Here is a 17,719-nt window from a genome sequence, read left to right as displayed (position 1 = left end):
TGCACTTTGTCCATTTAGTCAGGATGTCAGTCTCTGCATGTACAGACTGTAATTTTTCCTCCATTTCTATGTACTAAATTAACTTCTGAGGGGTTACTTTTCAGTTTGTTCTGGTGCTTATCACCTGAAGTGCAATCCCTTCTTTGTGCTATTATATGAGCTCAGTTCCATTATTTGCTTGGTGTTCCTGCCACCTCATAGTAAACTGTGCTTTCCTCTAGAGTCCTTTATAGTTTAGACAATAATTTGAGACCTTCCTCAAATTAATTCCACTCCACTATGCTTTCATTAGATGTCCTGGCCAAAGGGTGATCAGCTGTGAACGTCAGCCTACCCGAGGCTATGTGATCCACCACCACCCCCTTAAATTTTAAATAAAAATAAATCCCTGACTGAACAGTCTTATAGATCCAGGTGTTGCTTTGAAGACTCTTTGGTATGGTAGCATATTACAGATACTGAAAATCTACTGTATTGTTGTCAGGGAAAAGATCCTTTTCTGGATATTCTTGCATGTCTCATTGTCTCTGCATAGAGACACTTCTCTGCAGTATTGCTCATCATCCTTGTGGCTTATTAATGGCCATTCTCCTGCATTCCTGTCATCAGATAGCAAATTGCTAATAGCATGCCAGCTTAACTTTATGTGATCAATAGGAATAACTTGGGCCACATATTGTATTATTTATTCTGTGTCAGTAAAAAATGTTTTTTAAATTATTCAGATACATTAGTAATTATTTAACATTTGCTTGAAAAGAAAATACACACAAAAAATTAATGAACTACTAGTTGTTTGGGACCTTTCTCTAGGGAACATTCAGTTGGGGAGTTGAAGACCTTCAGAACATGCTAATTATAAAATAATGTAGACCATTATAATGATTGTACTCAGAATAGTTGAGTACCCAGAATGTTGGGGGCAATATGCTAAATCATTGTAAACTGCTTAGAGAGCTTCGGCTATAGAGCGGTATATAAATGTAAGTGCTATTGCTATTGCTAATTTAAAAAATGTACTCATCACTTTGCCGAGATTTATCCTCCGCAAGCCCCACTGAAATGAATGGGGCTCTCCAAGACTCTTCTTGCCCAATTTCTGTCAATAATTAACAGCTGACATAAGAATAATTACTCAATTAAAACAGTGGCTGTTGCTGGTGTCTATCTTATGTTTCCTTTCAGATCGTGAGTCCTTTGGGGACAGGGATCCATCTTTATCCATTTGTTTGTTTATTATTTCTCTGTGTAAACCACTCTGGGAATTTTTATTGAAAAGCGGTATATAAATATTTCTAGTAGTTGCTGTAGTAATTTCAATGAGACTGTTTTGAATAATTTTACTCATCATGTCAGCCAATAATAATATTTTTACCACTAGTCAGCATATTAATTAGAATAGTTGCACATCAGAGACTGTTATTTTTTAGAACTAGAGGCTTCCTTTTTTATTTTGCAAAACAAATTCAAGCAACTACATTCACAGAACTCAACACGTCTATCTTGGTTCTTGAAGTAGGAATCTTACACCAGGTGTCAGAAGTTCCTTGTAAGGGTTTGTGTATTTTTTCAGTTGCTTCTTGGTTGAGCCTTTGCCATTTAGATGAGAAAAAATCTTAAACTCTAGTTACTCTAACAGATTTGAACAAGTTAATGGCCTGATTGCATCACATCTTCCTAATTCTTTCAAATGCTGCAAGCCTGTCATAAAGTATATTATGGAATCTCAATATAGTACAGGGACACACGTATGTGATTTTTACAGCTGAACTATGTGAATGTCGGGCTTTATTTTCACAATTATTTGTTGTTTATTTTGATACATTTTTCCTGATTGCTGCTTCCATAAGTAAGCTTACTTCAGAACAAAACTAACCAGTTCCGTATGAATGTTTAGGTTATAAATTAATATGATGAATATCCATTTAAGAAAATTGAGTTTACCATTTGGGAATGCAACTGTTTCCTATATTCAAAATATCTGCCACTATTGTCTTTTTTTCTTTTTTGAACTGGGGGCTATTGTCATTAGTAGAGAAACTCTGAAATCTTATTACTTTTTACAGCAAGTAACAAAATGTTTTGAGCATGATGCAAAGAGAGTGAAACAGCACACCTGGGTTCTGTTAGCTGCTCTCTTTTATCAAATGCAGGTGGGGACAATGCTGTGCATGGTCAACCTGCCACTAGTAGTTTATAGTGACAGGAAAGGTCCCCAACTCTACACTGTTTAATCTTTTTTCAGTAGATTTACATGTTTAAGGGGACACAGACAAATTGGTCCTGGGAAACAAGACCTTAATGTGATGGTGATTTGAACACGTAATGGGCCACCTTTAGTTTGACCAGATGTTTCACCAAGTCAGTCATCTAGTAAGATGAAGTGAAGGCTCTGACATCAATCACTTAGTCTTTGTTAAAATGATTTTGCTTGGAAATTTTGGGAAATCCTGTGGTTCGGAAAGCAGAGCAACCAGCTCACAACCTAAGCAAGTCTGACTAATTCTTCTCTCCAACACCAAGGTGATGGTAAAATCCTACTGTTATTTCCCATAATTTTAAAAAGTAATTCAGCAGGAACAACATGGACACTTTTTGGAATGAGCTCAAGAAAGCCAACTCCTAGGCATGTTCCAGAAACAGACAGGTGATCAGCACCGTTATGGTGTGGTCAAGATGACACATCTTGATGCTTTGAGATTTGTTATCTCCAAGGCCAAGGCTGGACACCCTGATTTATTTAAACTACTTTAAGCGAACACAGGCAAGGCTATAGCACCACACTGCTACAGGTATTCCCCTGGGTCCACTGGCTTGTTCCCTCATGGCTAGCCAAGTTCACTTCCTCCCAGGGAACTTTCACAGGGAGACCCAGCATCCAACATCCCTGGCATAGTTCTACCGGGATATATCCATGAGTCAACAAGCTATCTCCTGCTTTTGTTCCTCTGAGGCTGCCACCAGAGCTGGTACCTTCCATAGCTGTTGCCAGTAAAGGAAGACTGCCCATCACCAATCTTCTTTCCTGTTTACCCTGCTGCAAGTGTGTCACCAGGCCATCCACTGGTTCCATGGTTCTCTTGAGTCCTAAGACCTACCCAATCTTAGAGAGCAGACCCTTGCTTCTCTCTATTCATGACTTCAGAGCTGCCACACCCTGACCCACACAGGGCTCACACCACACTATTCCCAAGGATCAGTTGTTCAGGAGGGGTACTGGTGGCTGCACTGGAAAGATGGGTAAGGCTCAATTCCATGACCAGAATGCTGTTTGATTCAGAAAGTCTCCAGCTGAAATTTCACTGAACCCACTAGGTGACCTTAAGTAGGCAGCTCTCTCTCAGCTTCCAACTTCCCATCTGCAATAAAGGGGTTATAAGTCAGGCCTAACAAAGTCTGTGAGGGGATTGTGTGATAATATAGGTGAAGCACTTTGAAATCCAGACAGTCATGGAGGAAACTGATTATCTAGACCCATTTCAAACTGCCTTCCGGGCTGGCTATGGGGTGGAGACTGCCTTGGTCGGCCTGATAGATGATCTCCAACTGGGAATTGACAGAGAAAGTGTGACTCTGTTGGTCCTTTTGGACCTCTTGGCGGCTTTCGATACTATCAACCATAGTATCCTTCTGGAACGTCTGACGGGGTTGGGAGTGAGAGGCATTGCTCTGCAGTGGTTCCGCTCCTACCTCTTGGGCAGGTTTCAGATGGTGTCCCTAGGAGACTGTTGTTCTTCAAAATCTGAACTTTTGTATGGTGTGCCTCAGGGCTCTGTATTGTCTCCAATGTTGTTTAACATCTACATGAAACCTCTGGGAGAGATCATCAGGAGATTTGGTGCAGGGTATGCTGATTATCAGTATGCTGGTTACACCCAAATCTATTTCTCCACATCAGCATCATCGGGAGAGGGCATAACTTCCCTAAATACCTGGCTGGAGTTGGTAATGGGCTGGATGAGGGATAACAAACTGAGACTGAATCTAGATAAGACAGAGGTACTCATTGTGCGGGGTTGAAACTCAGGAGATGATTTTGATCTGCCTGTTCTGGATGGGGGTCACACATCCCCAGAAGGAACAGGTACGGTGCTTCTGGATCCAAGTCTCTCCCTGGTGTTCCAGGTTGAAGCAGTGACCAGAGGTGCCTTCTATCTGCTTCGACTGATACTCCAGCTGCGTCCATTTCTTGAGACAGACGACCTCAAAACAGTGGTATATATGCTGGTAACCTCCAGACTGGATTACTGTAATGTGCTCTATGTGAGGCTGCCCTTGTACGTAGTCCAGAAACTACAGTTGGTTCAGAATGTGACAGCCAGGCTGGTCTCTGGGTCATCTAGGAGAGACCATATTACTCCTGTATTGGAGGAGTTACACTGGCTGCTGATTTTTCCAGGCAAAATACAAGGTGTTAGTTATAACCTATAAAGCCCTAAACAGCTTGGGCCCTGGGTATTTAAGAGAATGTCTTCTTCGTTATGAACCTCACCGCCCATTGAGATCATCAGGAGAGATCCGTCTGCATTTGCCACTGGCTCGTCTGTTGGCTACTCAGGGATGGGCCTTCTCTGTTGCTGCCCCGAGGCTTTGGAATGCACTCCCTAGTGAAATAAGAGCCTCCCCATCTCTGACAATTTTTAAAAAGTCTTTAAAGATGCATCTGTTCATCCAGGCTTTTAACTGCTACTGTTTTGATTGTTTTTAATGTTGTTTTAGAATATTGTTTTAAAAATTTTAAATTGTTGTGTTTTAAATTTCTTGTTTTTGTTTTTAACTAATGTTTTAATGTTGTTTTTATCTTGTTGTAAACCACCCAGAGGTGTAAGTTTTGGGCGGTATAAAAATGTGTAAAATAAATAAATAAAAATAAATAAATCTGAAAACACGATATAAGTGCTAAGCATTTGTATTTAACATGCATAGGATCAGGTTGTTTAATATCACCGAAGCCCTCTTCTGTGGGAATGCTGTACCTGCATAGTATCCCAAGAATGCGTACACAAAGTCCAGCACTGACATGCTCAGAAGCCTCACGCGTGAGCTGTACATAATTAGCATGTTTGTCCACAGAGACAAATGTTGTAGCTGTGGACAGAATGGGGTGAAGCGTCTGAGCAGGTCAGCATCAGGGTGGGACTTGTGGCCACATTCCTGGGGTGCTATATATTAGATATATGTACAAAACAATTTTTAAAATGCATTTCAAATTAAATTCCAAAAATTAATTTCAAATTCAAAATACATTCTAATCTGGTCCAAAAATTTTATTTGAATCTGAATCAATTCAACACTGTTTTAGTGCCTTTCTAAAAACCAATCAGGGGGCCTGAATGGGTTAAAAAAAAGTGCCAAACATCTCTCGAATCGAATTAAAATCTAATTTCAAAAAATTTGATTTGAATTGAATTGCCCTTTTAATAAAAAACTGTGTTCTGCCCAGGTTTGGGAGCTGTGTGTCCTCCCAATTTTGGTTGTGTGGAAGCAAAGTAGGAGGAAAACCTGGGTTGAAGTGATTGTGTGGAAGCAGGGTCGGAGGAAAAGCTACTCCGGTGTTCCTCCTGTTTGCTTCCACACAATCACTGCAATCCAGGTTTTCCTCCTACCTTGCTTCCACACAACAGAAATTGTTAGCACACATAGCTCCCAAACCTGGGTAGAACAGTTTTTTATTGTGTGAATAACCTCAACGTGGGAAGAGCCATACCTGCAGATCTGTACCTGTGTACACTGTACACAGATTGTACAAGTGCTGAACATAATGGGTGAATAGGGTTATTAACTACATCACATATATCTTGCTCCTATTATTGCTCTTGCCACCAATAGCCATTTTGATGTTACTACCAACAAGCAGATCTCTGTTACACTGAGAAAAGCAGGTTCCCAATGCCCTTCAACCGGCAGAGAGCCAATGAAAGCAATGTGGTCTGTCAATGTGACGTTTTAGAGAAAATTTATTTCATTGTTCTCTCTTCATCTATTTTCAAATAAAGGATACTTCAAACAGAAACATATCAGCGAGTTAAGGAAATATATTTGAAACTCTGCTTTATGATTTCTACTTAAACTATAGGACCATGTATATTCAAAACTTACAATAATTACATTTCAAATCTTCATCTTTTCTGTGACCTGAAAATGCTGTTTCACTCTTCTATGCTTGGCATCTTTACATTCCCTTCTCTGGCTAGGAATTCTGAATAGCTGTGACAAATTTTGAAACAGATGAAATGTGATTGCTTGGTGATATGGACTACTGACCTATAAATTAGCAAGTGTGAGCCTGGATTCGAGGCATGTCACAAGCTTAGCTGTGTCATTTTTACATATTCTGCTGGAAGCATCACATCACCCAGTTACCAACAAACAGTCTGAGTTTAGGGACTTTCCAGTGAACCACAAAATGCGAGCTAATTGGCCACAAACCCACATTCCGAAGCTAGATACCATTTTTCCTGGACATAGTTGTAGCTATTGGCTATCCTGAGCATTTGGAGCATGGGAGGACACAAATGGGATGGATACCAGTAAGGGATAGAAAAAATGCACTTGATGTGACCAGGAACATGTTTTCTATGATTTCGCTCCAAGGTTTAGCCTAGTTCATTTGTTTCAGCTATTGGTCGTAGCATAACGTGACAAGAGAGTAATATCCAATAATGAATAAAATCAAATAGGCAACATACAAACAATATGAGCAACTTGAAGACTATCAGCAATCAAGTGTCAAGTGGCAAACATCCTAATTACAATTCACAATAGGCAAATCAAGTAATATTGCTGTTGCTTCTTGACTGCCAGGACATAAGCAGTAGGGTTGTGCATGGAAAATATCATTGAGATGATTTGGTAAGCCTCACCCCACCCCACCAATATGATACAAGGGTGTATCCTTCTAGGACTAAATTGTATTGGTGTATTGGACATTTTTTTTCATCAGATCATATCCAATGAAAAATTGGTAATAATGCCTGTATTGCCTCAGTCTTAATAAATAGTTGTTATATGAGAAACTCCTTGTTGCTAAATGCAAGGAGAAACTCTAGTTCCTGTTGCCATGAACAACTCTAGGATTCATAATCTCCCACAAATTCACTTAGAAACCTACTCCAAATATTCTTATAAATAACACAGTGACACATTCAGTGAGAAATACAGTGGGATTGAGATTACGTTGTGGCTGGAATTTTGTTGCTGCCGCTGCCGCTGCTGCCACAACAAATACTTGCCATAGGCCTGACCTTCTTATCGTGGTACTCAAGCAGGCCTGAACAGCATAAGGCCCGGAGGCCAGATCCGGCCCGCAAGGACTTTTTTGCTGGCCTCCCAGGAAGGAATATCCTGTAGCAACAGCAAGACCCACATTAAGAGCTCTTGGTCTGTCCTGCTGATGAGCAGCAGTGGCTCAATTGCGTGATGTCCCCCCCCCCCCCACTCCTGGGCCAGAGCTGATTGACACCATTGCTGACTGATGCCTGGGCCAGAGCTGTCTGACCCCCATCCCTCTTTCTCTCCCCACCCCCCAATTCCAACCCTCTGCTCCGTCACTTTCATTTTTTTTATTTTAATGTAGTATTTAATGTGCTGAAAATTGATCTTGGCTCCCACACACCAGTTCATGGGTGGCTTGGGCCCAGTGGGGTATTCGAGTTGTGCTGTCCTGTACAAAAGGGTCCGGAGGGCTCATATCCAAAACCACAAATGAATGTCAGGATTGCAGTGGGGAGCTTGACTTCAGTATTTGTGTGCAATGAAAAAGAAATTGGAAGACCTATTCTTCTGCATCCCTCTTGGTGTCTTGATGCTGGTCATCATATCAAGAATCCTGGGAGAGGGGAGCCATGGTGCTTGGGATTGTGGGAAGGCTGCTGCTGTGGTGTGAGAAACCTCCTGGGACTAGCCAACAATGATGCTCTCTCTCTGGGCTTGATGATAGTTGGGTTTGGGGCCCACAGAGTCTGCCACTACAAAGGAACAGACCACTTGAGTCTATCCCCAGAAGGAAAATTAGATCTGGAACAATCACAAGCCTGGTGTCTCTCCTTGTCTCTCCATATCCTAGGTTTAGGAGATGAAGGTGGCAGGGAGGCAGTTTTGGTCAGGGCCCCACAGAAAAATTGCCACTGCAATGGGATGAACTCTGTGGCTAAATGTATGTGAGGAATACGAAAACTGTCCTCTTTGGGGCCTGGGGCCTGTGGAAAAATTATTAAAGCACTAAGGAACTCTGCAGATAAAGGCTCTGGCAAATCAATTTAATAGGTGAATATTTCAGGGAGTGGAGAATAAAAAGAGAGTATGAACAGCCTCATGGGAAAAGTTGGCAGGAATGCCAGACAGAGAGCTCTGGAATGAACAGAAGGAACAAGGCAGCTCAGGGAGGAGAAAAGGAAACCAGACATGGAAGAGCTGGTTGCTAGGAAGGGAACAGGAAGGTTGGATCTCCCAAGTTTTCCTCAAGGAACTGAGCACTGCACTTTCGCCCCTGTACCTTCAGGAAGCCTTGCAGCTGAGGGACCAGCTACCCAGTGAAGATATCTACTCTTCAGAGACCCTCACAGTTAAAGGTTAATGGGCTAGCAATGTAGTAGGACCAAACTGAAGACTTCATGCCTGAGATAAGCAAAGATCCATTACATCAGCTGGACAACAGCCATCAGAGACCAGGGAAGGAAAAAGTTCCATTTTATTTTGAGGCTTGGGTCTCCAAGGTGTCTCAGTGGAAGTGAGTATTACTGGGGTGGAGAAAGAGAATCTGGACAAGGCGTTTGGTATGACCAAGCCCAGCCTAATTAGACAAACGCACCAGACGTTAAATATTGACTTAATATCCATAATCAAGGATTTATTATTAATAAACAGTATAATGTTTAATCACCAGTTTAAAGACTCTAAAACGCTTCCCTTCGTAAATAATACTTTATCGTTACACCATCAGTATCAAATTTCTCTGTGTATGGTACCATGCCTATACTAAAACACCACTGACATAAGGGAATAAATTAATCAGAGTAACTAGACACCTGAGGGATACTTAGATTGGTGGCAGTGGGGAGATTATAGAATGGCCCTCTGGGTATTGGTGGTGTGAGCCCTCACATATAGGTAGACAAGACTGAGGCTCTTGTCTGGCAGACACGTCAGACTATCCTAGTTAAATTTCACAGGGCATAAGTTGTTTTCTTTGCTAACTTATGAAGTGCTTGTTTCCTTTTCAGAAGACAATTTAATCAACTAAGTCTTTTTGCAAGTAAAAGTGATGCCTCTCCCCACTAGCACGGTGTGGTGTTGGGGGGCCAGGGTTGTGCCCTCGGCATGGGGGAACAGGATACGGGCATCACCATCTCACTTGACTGAGCACGTGGGTCATGCTCAGCTGATTATTGAAGGGGGCGGGCCAGCTTCTGAGGGCGGGTCTCGCCCTCACAGTCGGGGAAGTGCTCCATAGCATGACAAGGAAGGAGGACGCCAATGCAGAGACCCTGTCAACCATCCCATGTAATGAAGGAGTGGCTGCGAAAGTGGTGAGGTCCTGTAGGGAAGATGTATCTTCGCTGGTACACTGAATGGGATGGCAGCAGCAGAGGAGAGTCCCCTGCAAGTAGAGAGACTATGGAGCAGCAGGGCCTCGCCAAGCTTCAGTACCTTTAGATGCTCCTCTCCCGCCTCGCATTTCTTGCACTTCTCACTCACCCCATCCCAGCAAGGGGCCTTGTTAGGTGCCCCATAGCCCAGGCCTAGACATCCACCTTTTCACTGCTGCAAGCAGCTGGGCTGGTGGGGCTGTGTAGCAATGGGGGATCAGCAGGAATCTCCTCTCCTCGTAACCTCTCTTGAGAGAGGGGATTTGGCGCTCCTTTCGTTCTGGCTCTCCCTTTTGGCCTTGCCATTGCCACCCTTCTTTCCTTGGAGGATTGTTCCTTGGAGTGTGTGCCACAGTGACTTTAGGGGAAGCCCGGATTGCTGTTGCTTGAGCAACATGGAGGGGAGGTGACGGATTGGCTGTGTGAGCAGTGTTAACAACGGCAGCGGCTGCAGTAGATGGAAGGCAGAGGTGAGAGGGCCTTTTTGGGCCCCTGTGGCTTCACCCCCATCCCAAGTCCTTTCCCACCTTCATGGGGCATTTCCCTCCATGATAGTCCCCTTTCCCTCTCTCTGGGCAGTTTTAGGGAATGGGGTCAGTGGTCAACCTCTCTCTTCCTACACGTCCATGGGGTTGGAAGTGGGGAACAGCATATAATCTATGCCATTGGTGGGTTGGACTTCCAGGCCTTGGGACAAGAGCAGGTTTTTGGATAGCAAGCATAAATTAAGCTCAGGGGGAGGGGGCATTTCTAGCTAAAGGAAGTTACACACATCAGATTTGGTGCTGTCATGGGAAACCAAACTCTAATGAGATTAAAGCATGGGAGATTGCATTAATAGAAACAAGTATCCCTTTGATTGTAAAGGGCGGATTGCATAAATCTCTGAATGGCGGAATGACTTGTTCCCTTGTGACTGGCCCTTCATGAGGTACTAGAGGGTGGGGGGAGGGGGCTAAACAGAGGTTTGCCCCCCTTGGTGGCAGGAGAGTGTGGGTAGATAGGATTCCTGATGGTGTTCAACTGAAGGGCCATTGAGGTAGGGGTTTGCCATGGCTCGGAAGGATTGGGAATAGCCCCTCTTGGGAGGGTTGCTTGGCTTGGATAGGGGTGGGCCGAGTAGCCCTCCACTCAGCGTGGGAAGCCATGTGGTGAGAGGATGTCAGGACTTGGTGTCTGACAGAATTAACACCCGGCCGTTCACCCTGGTGTGTGACAGCCTTCTTTGGGAGGACGTCTCACATGGGGAAGAGTACTCGCACTCAGGTTAATTAAGTACCCCGTTGCAAGTCTATTCAAGGATGTATGCACATTAATAAAGTGTCCCTAATTTACTCCACTTGAACATGTCTTGTTTTCTTTGGGCTTGGGGGGGTCCAGTCCAGGAATATTAGTCCTGATGTACACTTGTTCTCTGTTGTATATAGAATAAGCAGCAAGCAAAGTTTTAAAACCACATTTATTTTAATACAAAATGTGTTGCAATATTACAGAAGTGATCTTCTCTGGGTATCTTCACAAGCACTGATAAATTTAGTATCTACATTTAAAGAGTAAAATTATGTTGGTCTCCAATAGTTTTGGCAAATCTTGTTAGGAATGTTTCCTCTTTTGTGCTTTGTAATAATTTGATTTTGTTTCCCTTGGGTGAAAATGGGTTTAAAAACAAAACAAAACACTAAAGGATTCTTGTCAAACCTTTTGGGCTGCTTGCAAGGTGATTATTGCAAATTGTGCTTCAACTACTGTATATGCATGAAAACTGCAAAAAGTGTACTGTGATCAAATGTAAAGTACTGACACACACTCTGATAATATTGAGGGCAATCTACCAAACACTTCTACTGTGTAACCTCCATGAATGGAAGTTACACAATAGCAGGCCTTAACTTAACAGGCACATGACCCCAAAAGCTGCAATCAGAAGGCTGAACATCTAATTATCTTATAATTTACAAGTATAAGTATTTAGATGGATGCTTTAAAATACCATGCACTCTGTTGGCTAGAGTACTTCTTACACAGTACAACAAAAGCATTTTTGTTTTTTTAACACCTAGGAGCATAGCATCTACACTTTAAGTGTATTTACAAATTCAACAAAATATCTACATATAAAAAGCTTACTTAAAATTAAACTTGATGCAAGTTATGAAAAACCAATTTATTGGCAAATGAAACTGAGCATTCCTTCAACCATAGGTTGTTATATAAATTTTTATATTTGGAGGCAAACCATTTCCGTAACATAGATATTGTATGCGTGTGTGTATGTGTAAGTAATTTTCTAGCAGATGAGAGTGTTTGTTCGTGATTAAACTTAACCTAGCACTTGTTAGTTATTTGTATATCGTGGCTCCGAGTAGCAATCTACATACTGCTTCATGTCAAGCATAATATTAAAAGCTGTCTCGTGGCAATTAAGCAGTCACTGAGTGTTGGACTTTGGAAAAGCGAATGTGCTGTTGTGAGCATGCTGTCTCACCATACTATGACAGGGTTGGTGTTAACCAATATCCTAATTCACCCATTTTTGTGTAAACTGTATAAGGCCATGAAAACATAAAAGTTGCGTTAGCTTCTCTGTAGTTTATCTCCGTTTAAAAAAACAACCACTCCTTAATGAGCTTTAATGAACTTTGTGTAACGTAAAATGAACTCTTATTTTAATCCAACAGTCTTCCTAACAGATCTGGGCATTTTAAAAAACCAAGAAACAAATTACTTTGGCAATGGCAGCAGTTCATTAGTCATATGCTGTTGTACCACCTGATTTAGTAGACACACAATCCACTGGAACATTTCCTACACAAGCCCCATCAAACTGTAGGGAGCTGTGTATAACTTCTTCATTTCTGTGTAACTTGCCCAGGAAAGTTCCTGGTGGATGATGACCAATTACAGTATGTTATGGAATAGACATTATTTAAAGGCACTGAATGTATTTTGCCCTGTGTGTTTCTGGAATAAGTATATCTCATTGAAAAATTCACTTCCACGACTGTACAAATTCCAAAATACATTGCAATGCATATTGTTGTGTGCCCTAAAAAAATACAACATACATAGGATGTCAAAAATAGAACACTGTACTGCAGTAATACTTGATAGATTAGAAAGATTATGAAGTAAGAGGAGCAAAGAGCAGATCTCAGGATCTCAGTAAGCATTAGCAAATGCAAGTGTCATACTTAAAATTCATTTATCAATCATATACTGTACTGTTCCTAATTGTCTTGCAAAAAGACATAATGATATCTAGACATTAAGTCACCAATTTCACAACAATGTCCACAAAGACATTGAAGTTCTATATAATACTACTATAACACTCTGACAATGAAAATGGACTTCATATCCAGGGTTTCAGTTGAGGACTGCATAACGAAGTTTCAAAACCATTTTCAATGGCATAACCAGCTTTGCTTGTGACATATGCAGCACTCTGCATGCATTATATTGTACTTTCAATATTCTTCGTCTATGTTGCTCTTTTTTAGTTTTATAAAAAGAAGCAAGTTCTGTGCAAAATGCTTCCAGTTTTGCATTCTGATGTATATAGTGTAAAGGTTTCATCTATATGTACTTATACTGTAGTATAAACACTTTGTTGTGTAGACATTTGTTTCCTTCTCATCCGTAACATTGGGAAGATGTACAAGTGCTTGAAAAAATAATGGAAATGTTGTTGGTGTGACTTGGCAGAGTTTCTTTAATTAGACAAATGAGTTCATTGCGTTGACTGGGGAAGGAGCTTCAGAACTTTCATTTCCTTCTGCAGGTTCTTTCTCTTTTTTACCACTGTATTGTCCAATAAAGGAGCCATCCTCATTGAACTGGCCATTGACTCCTTCTCCATAGTCAACTAAGCTATCATCGCTGTCCTCTTTTTTCACAGTCCTGTCTGAAGGTGTCCTGCTTCCCTTTTTTAGAGGTTTGTGGTCATCTGCATCACTGAAAAAAATAAAGTTTGTTTAAAAAACTATTAACATATGATAATTTAGACAAAAAATGCAAAGCAAATCATGCATGCAGATTTTTGAAAAGCACGTGTGGTCCCGCAGTCCTTTAGTAAATTCAATCATGTGGTAGAGACAAATTAATATGATGTAACTGGCATGAATACATGGTGCAGTAATGATTTAACGCAGGGTGTCTCCAGCAGAGAAAGTGCATTGTCCCTATCGTGCATGGTTTTCGGTGACAACAAAATTCAGCTCCCAATTTTGAAGCAACGTAGAAAAAACTGCAAGCATTATACAGGTTCTTTGTTCTTCAAATATAAAGCTTATGGTGTGTTGTTAAATTAGTCTGTTAAACTTCTTAATTCTTGATTCCTGAACATGAATGAGGAATGAATTGGATTAAATGAAAAACACTGATTCTCCCAATTATTAGGAAAATACAATAAACAAAGTGTTGTATCTGGAGTAATTTGTTATATTACACACACCAGGCTGAAATGTATAACCTTACCTTTCAAGAGACCTATATATTCCATTTAAAGGGTGCAGAAGAAATAAATGAAAATAGCCTAAGAAGAAAAGCAGAATCCATATCCTGATAGTGATCAGAATTTAGTTGAATCAAAACCAGAGTTTAATTGCTAAGACATTTGATCAATCTCTGTGGAAACAGCAAGGTAACTGAAATACATGGTGATAGTTTTACAAAACGTTATTAACATTTATGAAAGAAATCAATTAGCCAGTCTTGAACTTTGCTGGGCAACTACGAGTTGGATCCAAAGGTGCCATGTGCAAGCAGAAGGGAACTGCAAAAGACCTCCTTTTCCTGCTGCAGCCCCCTATATCTCATTTTAGAGGACACCCTGACTGAAGAGTTTTGGGGGAACAGAGGAAAGCGCCACTGTGGAGGTGGAATTACACTTGCACTTCTTTGACTCCAACTACGTGTAAACTGGTGGTTTTACTATATAATGCATACATTCCTGGCACAAAATGTCTACATATAAGGGCACATACATAAAGCCTAATTTCAATTATTCACATGAAAGGAAATGCCCTACCTGTGTCCATAGCTGTACCAACACTCTTCCATAGGTAGAATGTTGGCACCTGGAAGCAAAGAGGCAAGCAGGGCTGTAAAAAGCCCTCTTGATAGTCAAATATTTCTGTCCGCAGGAGTACATGAATCATGAGCCTAGCTGATTAGGAAGTAATTGCATTCCCTTATATACCCCCTACAGGGAACAACATTCCTGAGATTCTCCTCTAGCACACATCCTGAAGAATCACAAGAACAATGTCCTAGCTTCTGGTTACCTGAACAGTACCTCTCCAAATCATCCAGGAATATTTGCAGAAAGTCGGACATAAGTGGCAAGGCAGCATAACTGAATTCCAAAACAAAGGTTCTTGCTCTAGAAGGTTCTCACCAAAATCAGTTTCCCTGTTACAAAGGAATTCCCAAAGTGGCCAAGCTGTACGCATCACAATCATAGACAGGAGGTCTTTTAAGTCCAATCAAGAAGGCACCCATTAATAGCACCCACCCTACCTTTTTGATTCCACTGGAAAACAAAGATTAATTCAAGTATTATTGGATGGCCTCTGACTAGTTCAGGCAGGGTAAGTGCAATTGGAATGCCAGGAGTCCCACCAGCCAAGGTGCCTTCTGAACCAACCATTCCACTTGAGTGAGCATTCTTCCAAAAAATCAGCAGAGCTAGGAGAGGTAGTATGTTCTCTAGCCATCCCTCAATTCTCTCCCTTCTCTTCACCCACTCACTTTCCCCTCTGTGAGCAAGCAGCCAAGAGTGTGAGAGTACTAGGATTCTCTTATTCCAGTGTTGGCAGGGCTTTGCAGAACCCCACTTTCAAGCTAGGTCAGCTTGTTGTCAGAATGTTACATTCAGAGTAATATTCCTTCTGTGTACAACAAAATCTGACCACGGCTATGGATTCATGAATGTCTTCTCTTGTATCAAATGCTGGCATTAAGATAAGATAAATGTTGGCACAGCTAAAACTATCACTGTATTTGCAGCTTCAGTGTGTCTCTGCAAAAGCTGCCTAAGCCCTTTCATTCCAGCCCCCTCGGTTCTTTATCTGTGCAGGTGTGACATATTCTCACTTTATCTTTGACTTTATCATGACATGGGCAGTCAGGTAGGGTGCTAACAGGCAATGTGTGCAGGGATGCCTTCTCACCACCCAGGTTGCCCAGGACAGCTCCTTTGTCTTGCCCCAGCACATCTTTTGTTCTGCCATTCAGAAGCAAGCCATCTGTCAAAACTGCTCACCAAAAGTTGGTACCAATTTGGCTCCCCCTCCCACCCAAGTGGGAGCTCTTGGCTGCTATTGGTCCCTCTAGTAACTCCATTTCTCGAGCACTCTATGACATTCAGTTTCCAAAGTGCCCCAGACTTCCAGTACTTCAAGGACTCTCAATCACAAATCTATGGTTTATTGCTTAAATACTTCTCTGCTTATTTTTCTCATTGTAATCTTTATTAGGCTCTTATTACTCAACACTGTTCCCTGATACCACCTCTGTATATTATTCCCCAGATAAATGTTTATTTTTTTTTTTGCACAAAGTCTCTTGCCATGTACTTTCTAATGTCTGAAAAGTCCTGGCTTGTCTCTTGTGGATCATTGTAACAAGGACAGTCAACAAATGCTAGCAATACCTATAATATAGGTGCACACTGGCCTATTCTGCATGCAGAAATGAAAGTGGGCTACACATCTTATTTATTTATTTTATTTTCTATTCATTAATATTGCTGTAATTATGATAATGTTGCTATATTAGCATTATAAGGATAAATTCATACATTACCAAAACATTGTGGGAGTCATTGTCAAGTGCCTGGATTCAATGCCACTGCAGTAATGTCTACAGAATCCAGCAGGTGGGTTTGATGATGTACATAAGCCTTCTTCAGGCATTACTGTAACCATATGCAGTTTATATGGTTACAGTGCCACCCCATAAGCCCTGTCCTCACATGTAAGCCTTCCTTTCACTGACAAGTACGTTGAAAGAATTACACTGGCCTCTGATATGTTTCCAGGCAAAATACAAGGTCCTGGTTATTACCTACAAAACTCTAAACAGCTTAGGCCCTGGGTATAAAACAGTGGTACATCTATTGGTGACCTCCAGACTTGACTTCTGTAATGCGCTCTACGTGGGGCTGCCTTTGTACATAGTCCAGGAACTTCAGTTGGTTCAGAATGCGGCAGCCAGGTTGGTCTCTGGGTAATCTCGGAGAGACCATGTTACTCCTTTACTGATGGAGCTACACTGGCTGCCAATAGGTTTCCGGACAAAATACTAAGTGCTAGTTATAACTTACAAAGCCCTAAACGGCTTAGGCCCTAGGTATCTAGGAGAGTGTCTTCTTCACTACAAGCCCCACCACCTGTTGAGGTCATCTGAGGAGGTCGGTCTCCAGTTACCGCCAACTCGTTTGGTAGCTACACAGAGTCGGGCCTTCTTGGTCGCTGCCCCGAGATTGTGGAATGCGCTCCCTGCTGAGATACGATCCTCCCCATCTCTGGCAATTTTCAAAAAACACCTTAAAACCCATCTTTTCGCTCAAGATTTCTCAGCTTCCTAAAAAAATTTTGGGTTTTAATGTCTGGTTTACTTTTACATTGTTTTTAAGGTTTTTTGAATATGTTTTAAACTGATTTTATGTTGTTGTTAACCGCCCTGTGACTAAAGTTTGGGGCGATTTACAAATTTGATAGATAGATAGATAGATAGATAGATAGATAGATAGATAGAAAGATAGAAAGAATTTAAGGGAACATCTTCTTCACCATGACCCCCACCGCCTAATGAAATCATCTAGAGAGGTTCATCTGCAGTTGCCGCCAACTCGTTTGGCAGCTACTCAGGAACGGGCCTTCTCCGTTGCTGCTCCTGGACTTTGGAATGCGCTCCCTGTTGAAATAAGAGCTTCCCCATCTCTGGTAACTTTAAAAAAGGCACTAAAGAAACATGTATTCACCTAGGCTTTTAATTAAATTTATGGTTTAAATGTTTAATGCTGGTTTTAAATGATTTTACTGTTAATGTTTTTAATGTTTAAATGATTTTAGTTGTTTAATTGGTTTAGTTTTGGTTTTAACTGTTAATTTATTTTAATTCTTTTA

General features: G+C 41.4%; 1 protein-coding gene across 19 annotated transcripts in view; it reads right to left on the bottom strand.

Moving 5' to 3' along the window:
* Nucleotides 1-11,027: 11,027 nt before the first annotated feature.
* The window catches only part of NRCAM (neuronal cell adhesion molecule), a 214,452-nt gene continuing 207,760 nt past the window's right edge, over nucleotides 11,028-17,719 (bottom strand). For 18 of the 19 annotated variants that reach the window (XM_053256564.1, XM_053256562.1, XM_053256566.1 and 15 more), the window contains one exon: nucleotides 11,028-13,541. In XM_053256564.1, coding sequence (XP_053112539.1) covers nucleotides 13,304-13,541 — 238 coding nt within the window. In that variant the 3' untranslated portion in view covers nucleotides 11,028-13,303. The remainder of the gene's footprint in view (nucleotides 13,542-17,719) is intronic. The other variant, XR_008308695.1, reaches the window with a different exon arrangement.

The sequence above is a fragment of the Hemicordylus capensis genome, chromosome 5, assembly GCF_027244095.1.
Source record: "Hemicordylus capensis ecotype Gifberg chromosome 5, rHemCap1.1.pri, whole genome shotgun sequence".
NCBI lineage: Eukaryota > Metazoa > Chordata > Lepidosauria > Squamata > Cordylidae > Hemicordylus > Hemicordylus capensis.
The sequence above is the reverse complement of the archived record's forward strand: the minus strand, read 5'-3'. Positions and strand labels throughout refer to the sequence as shown.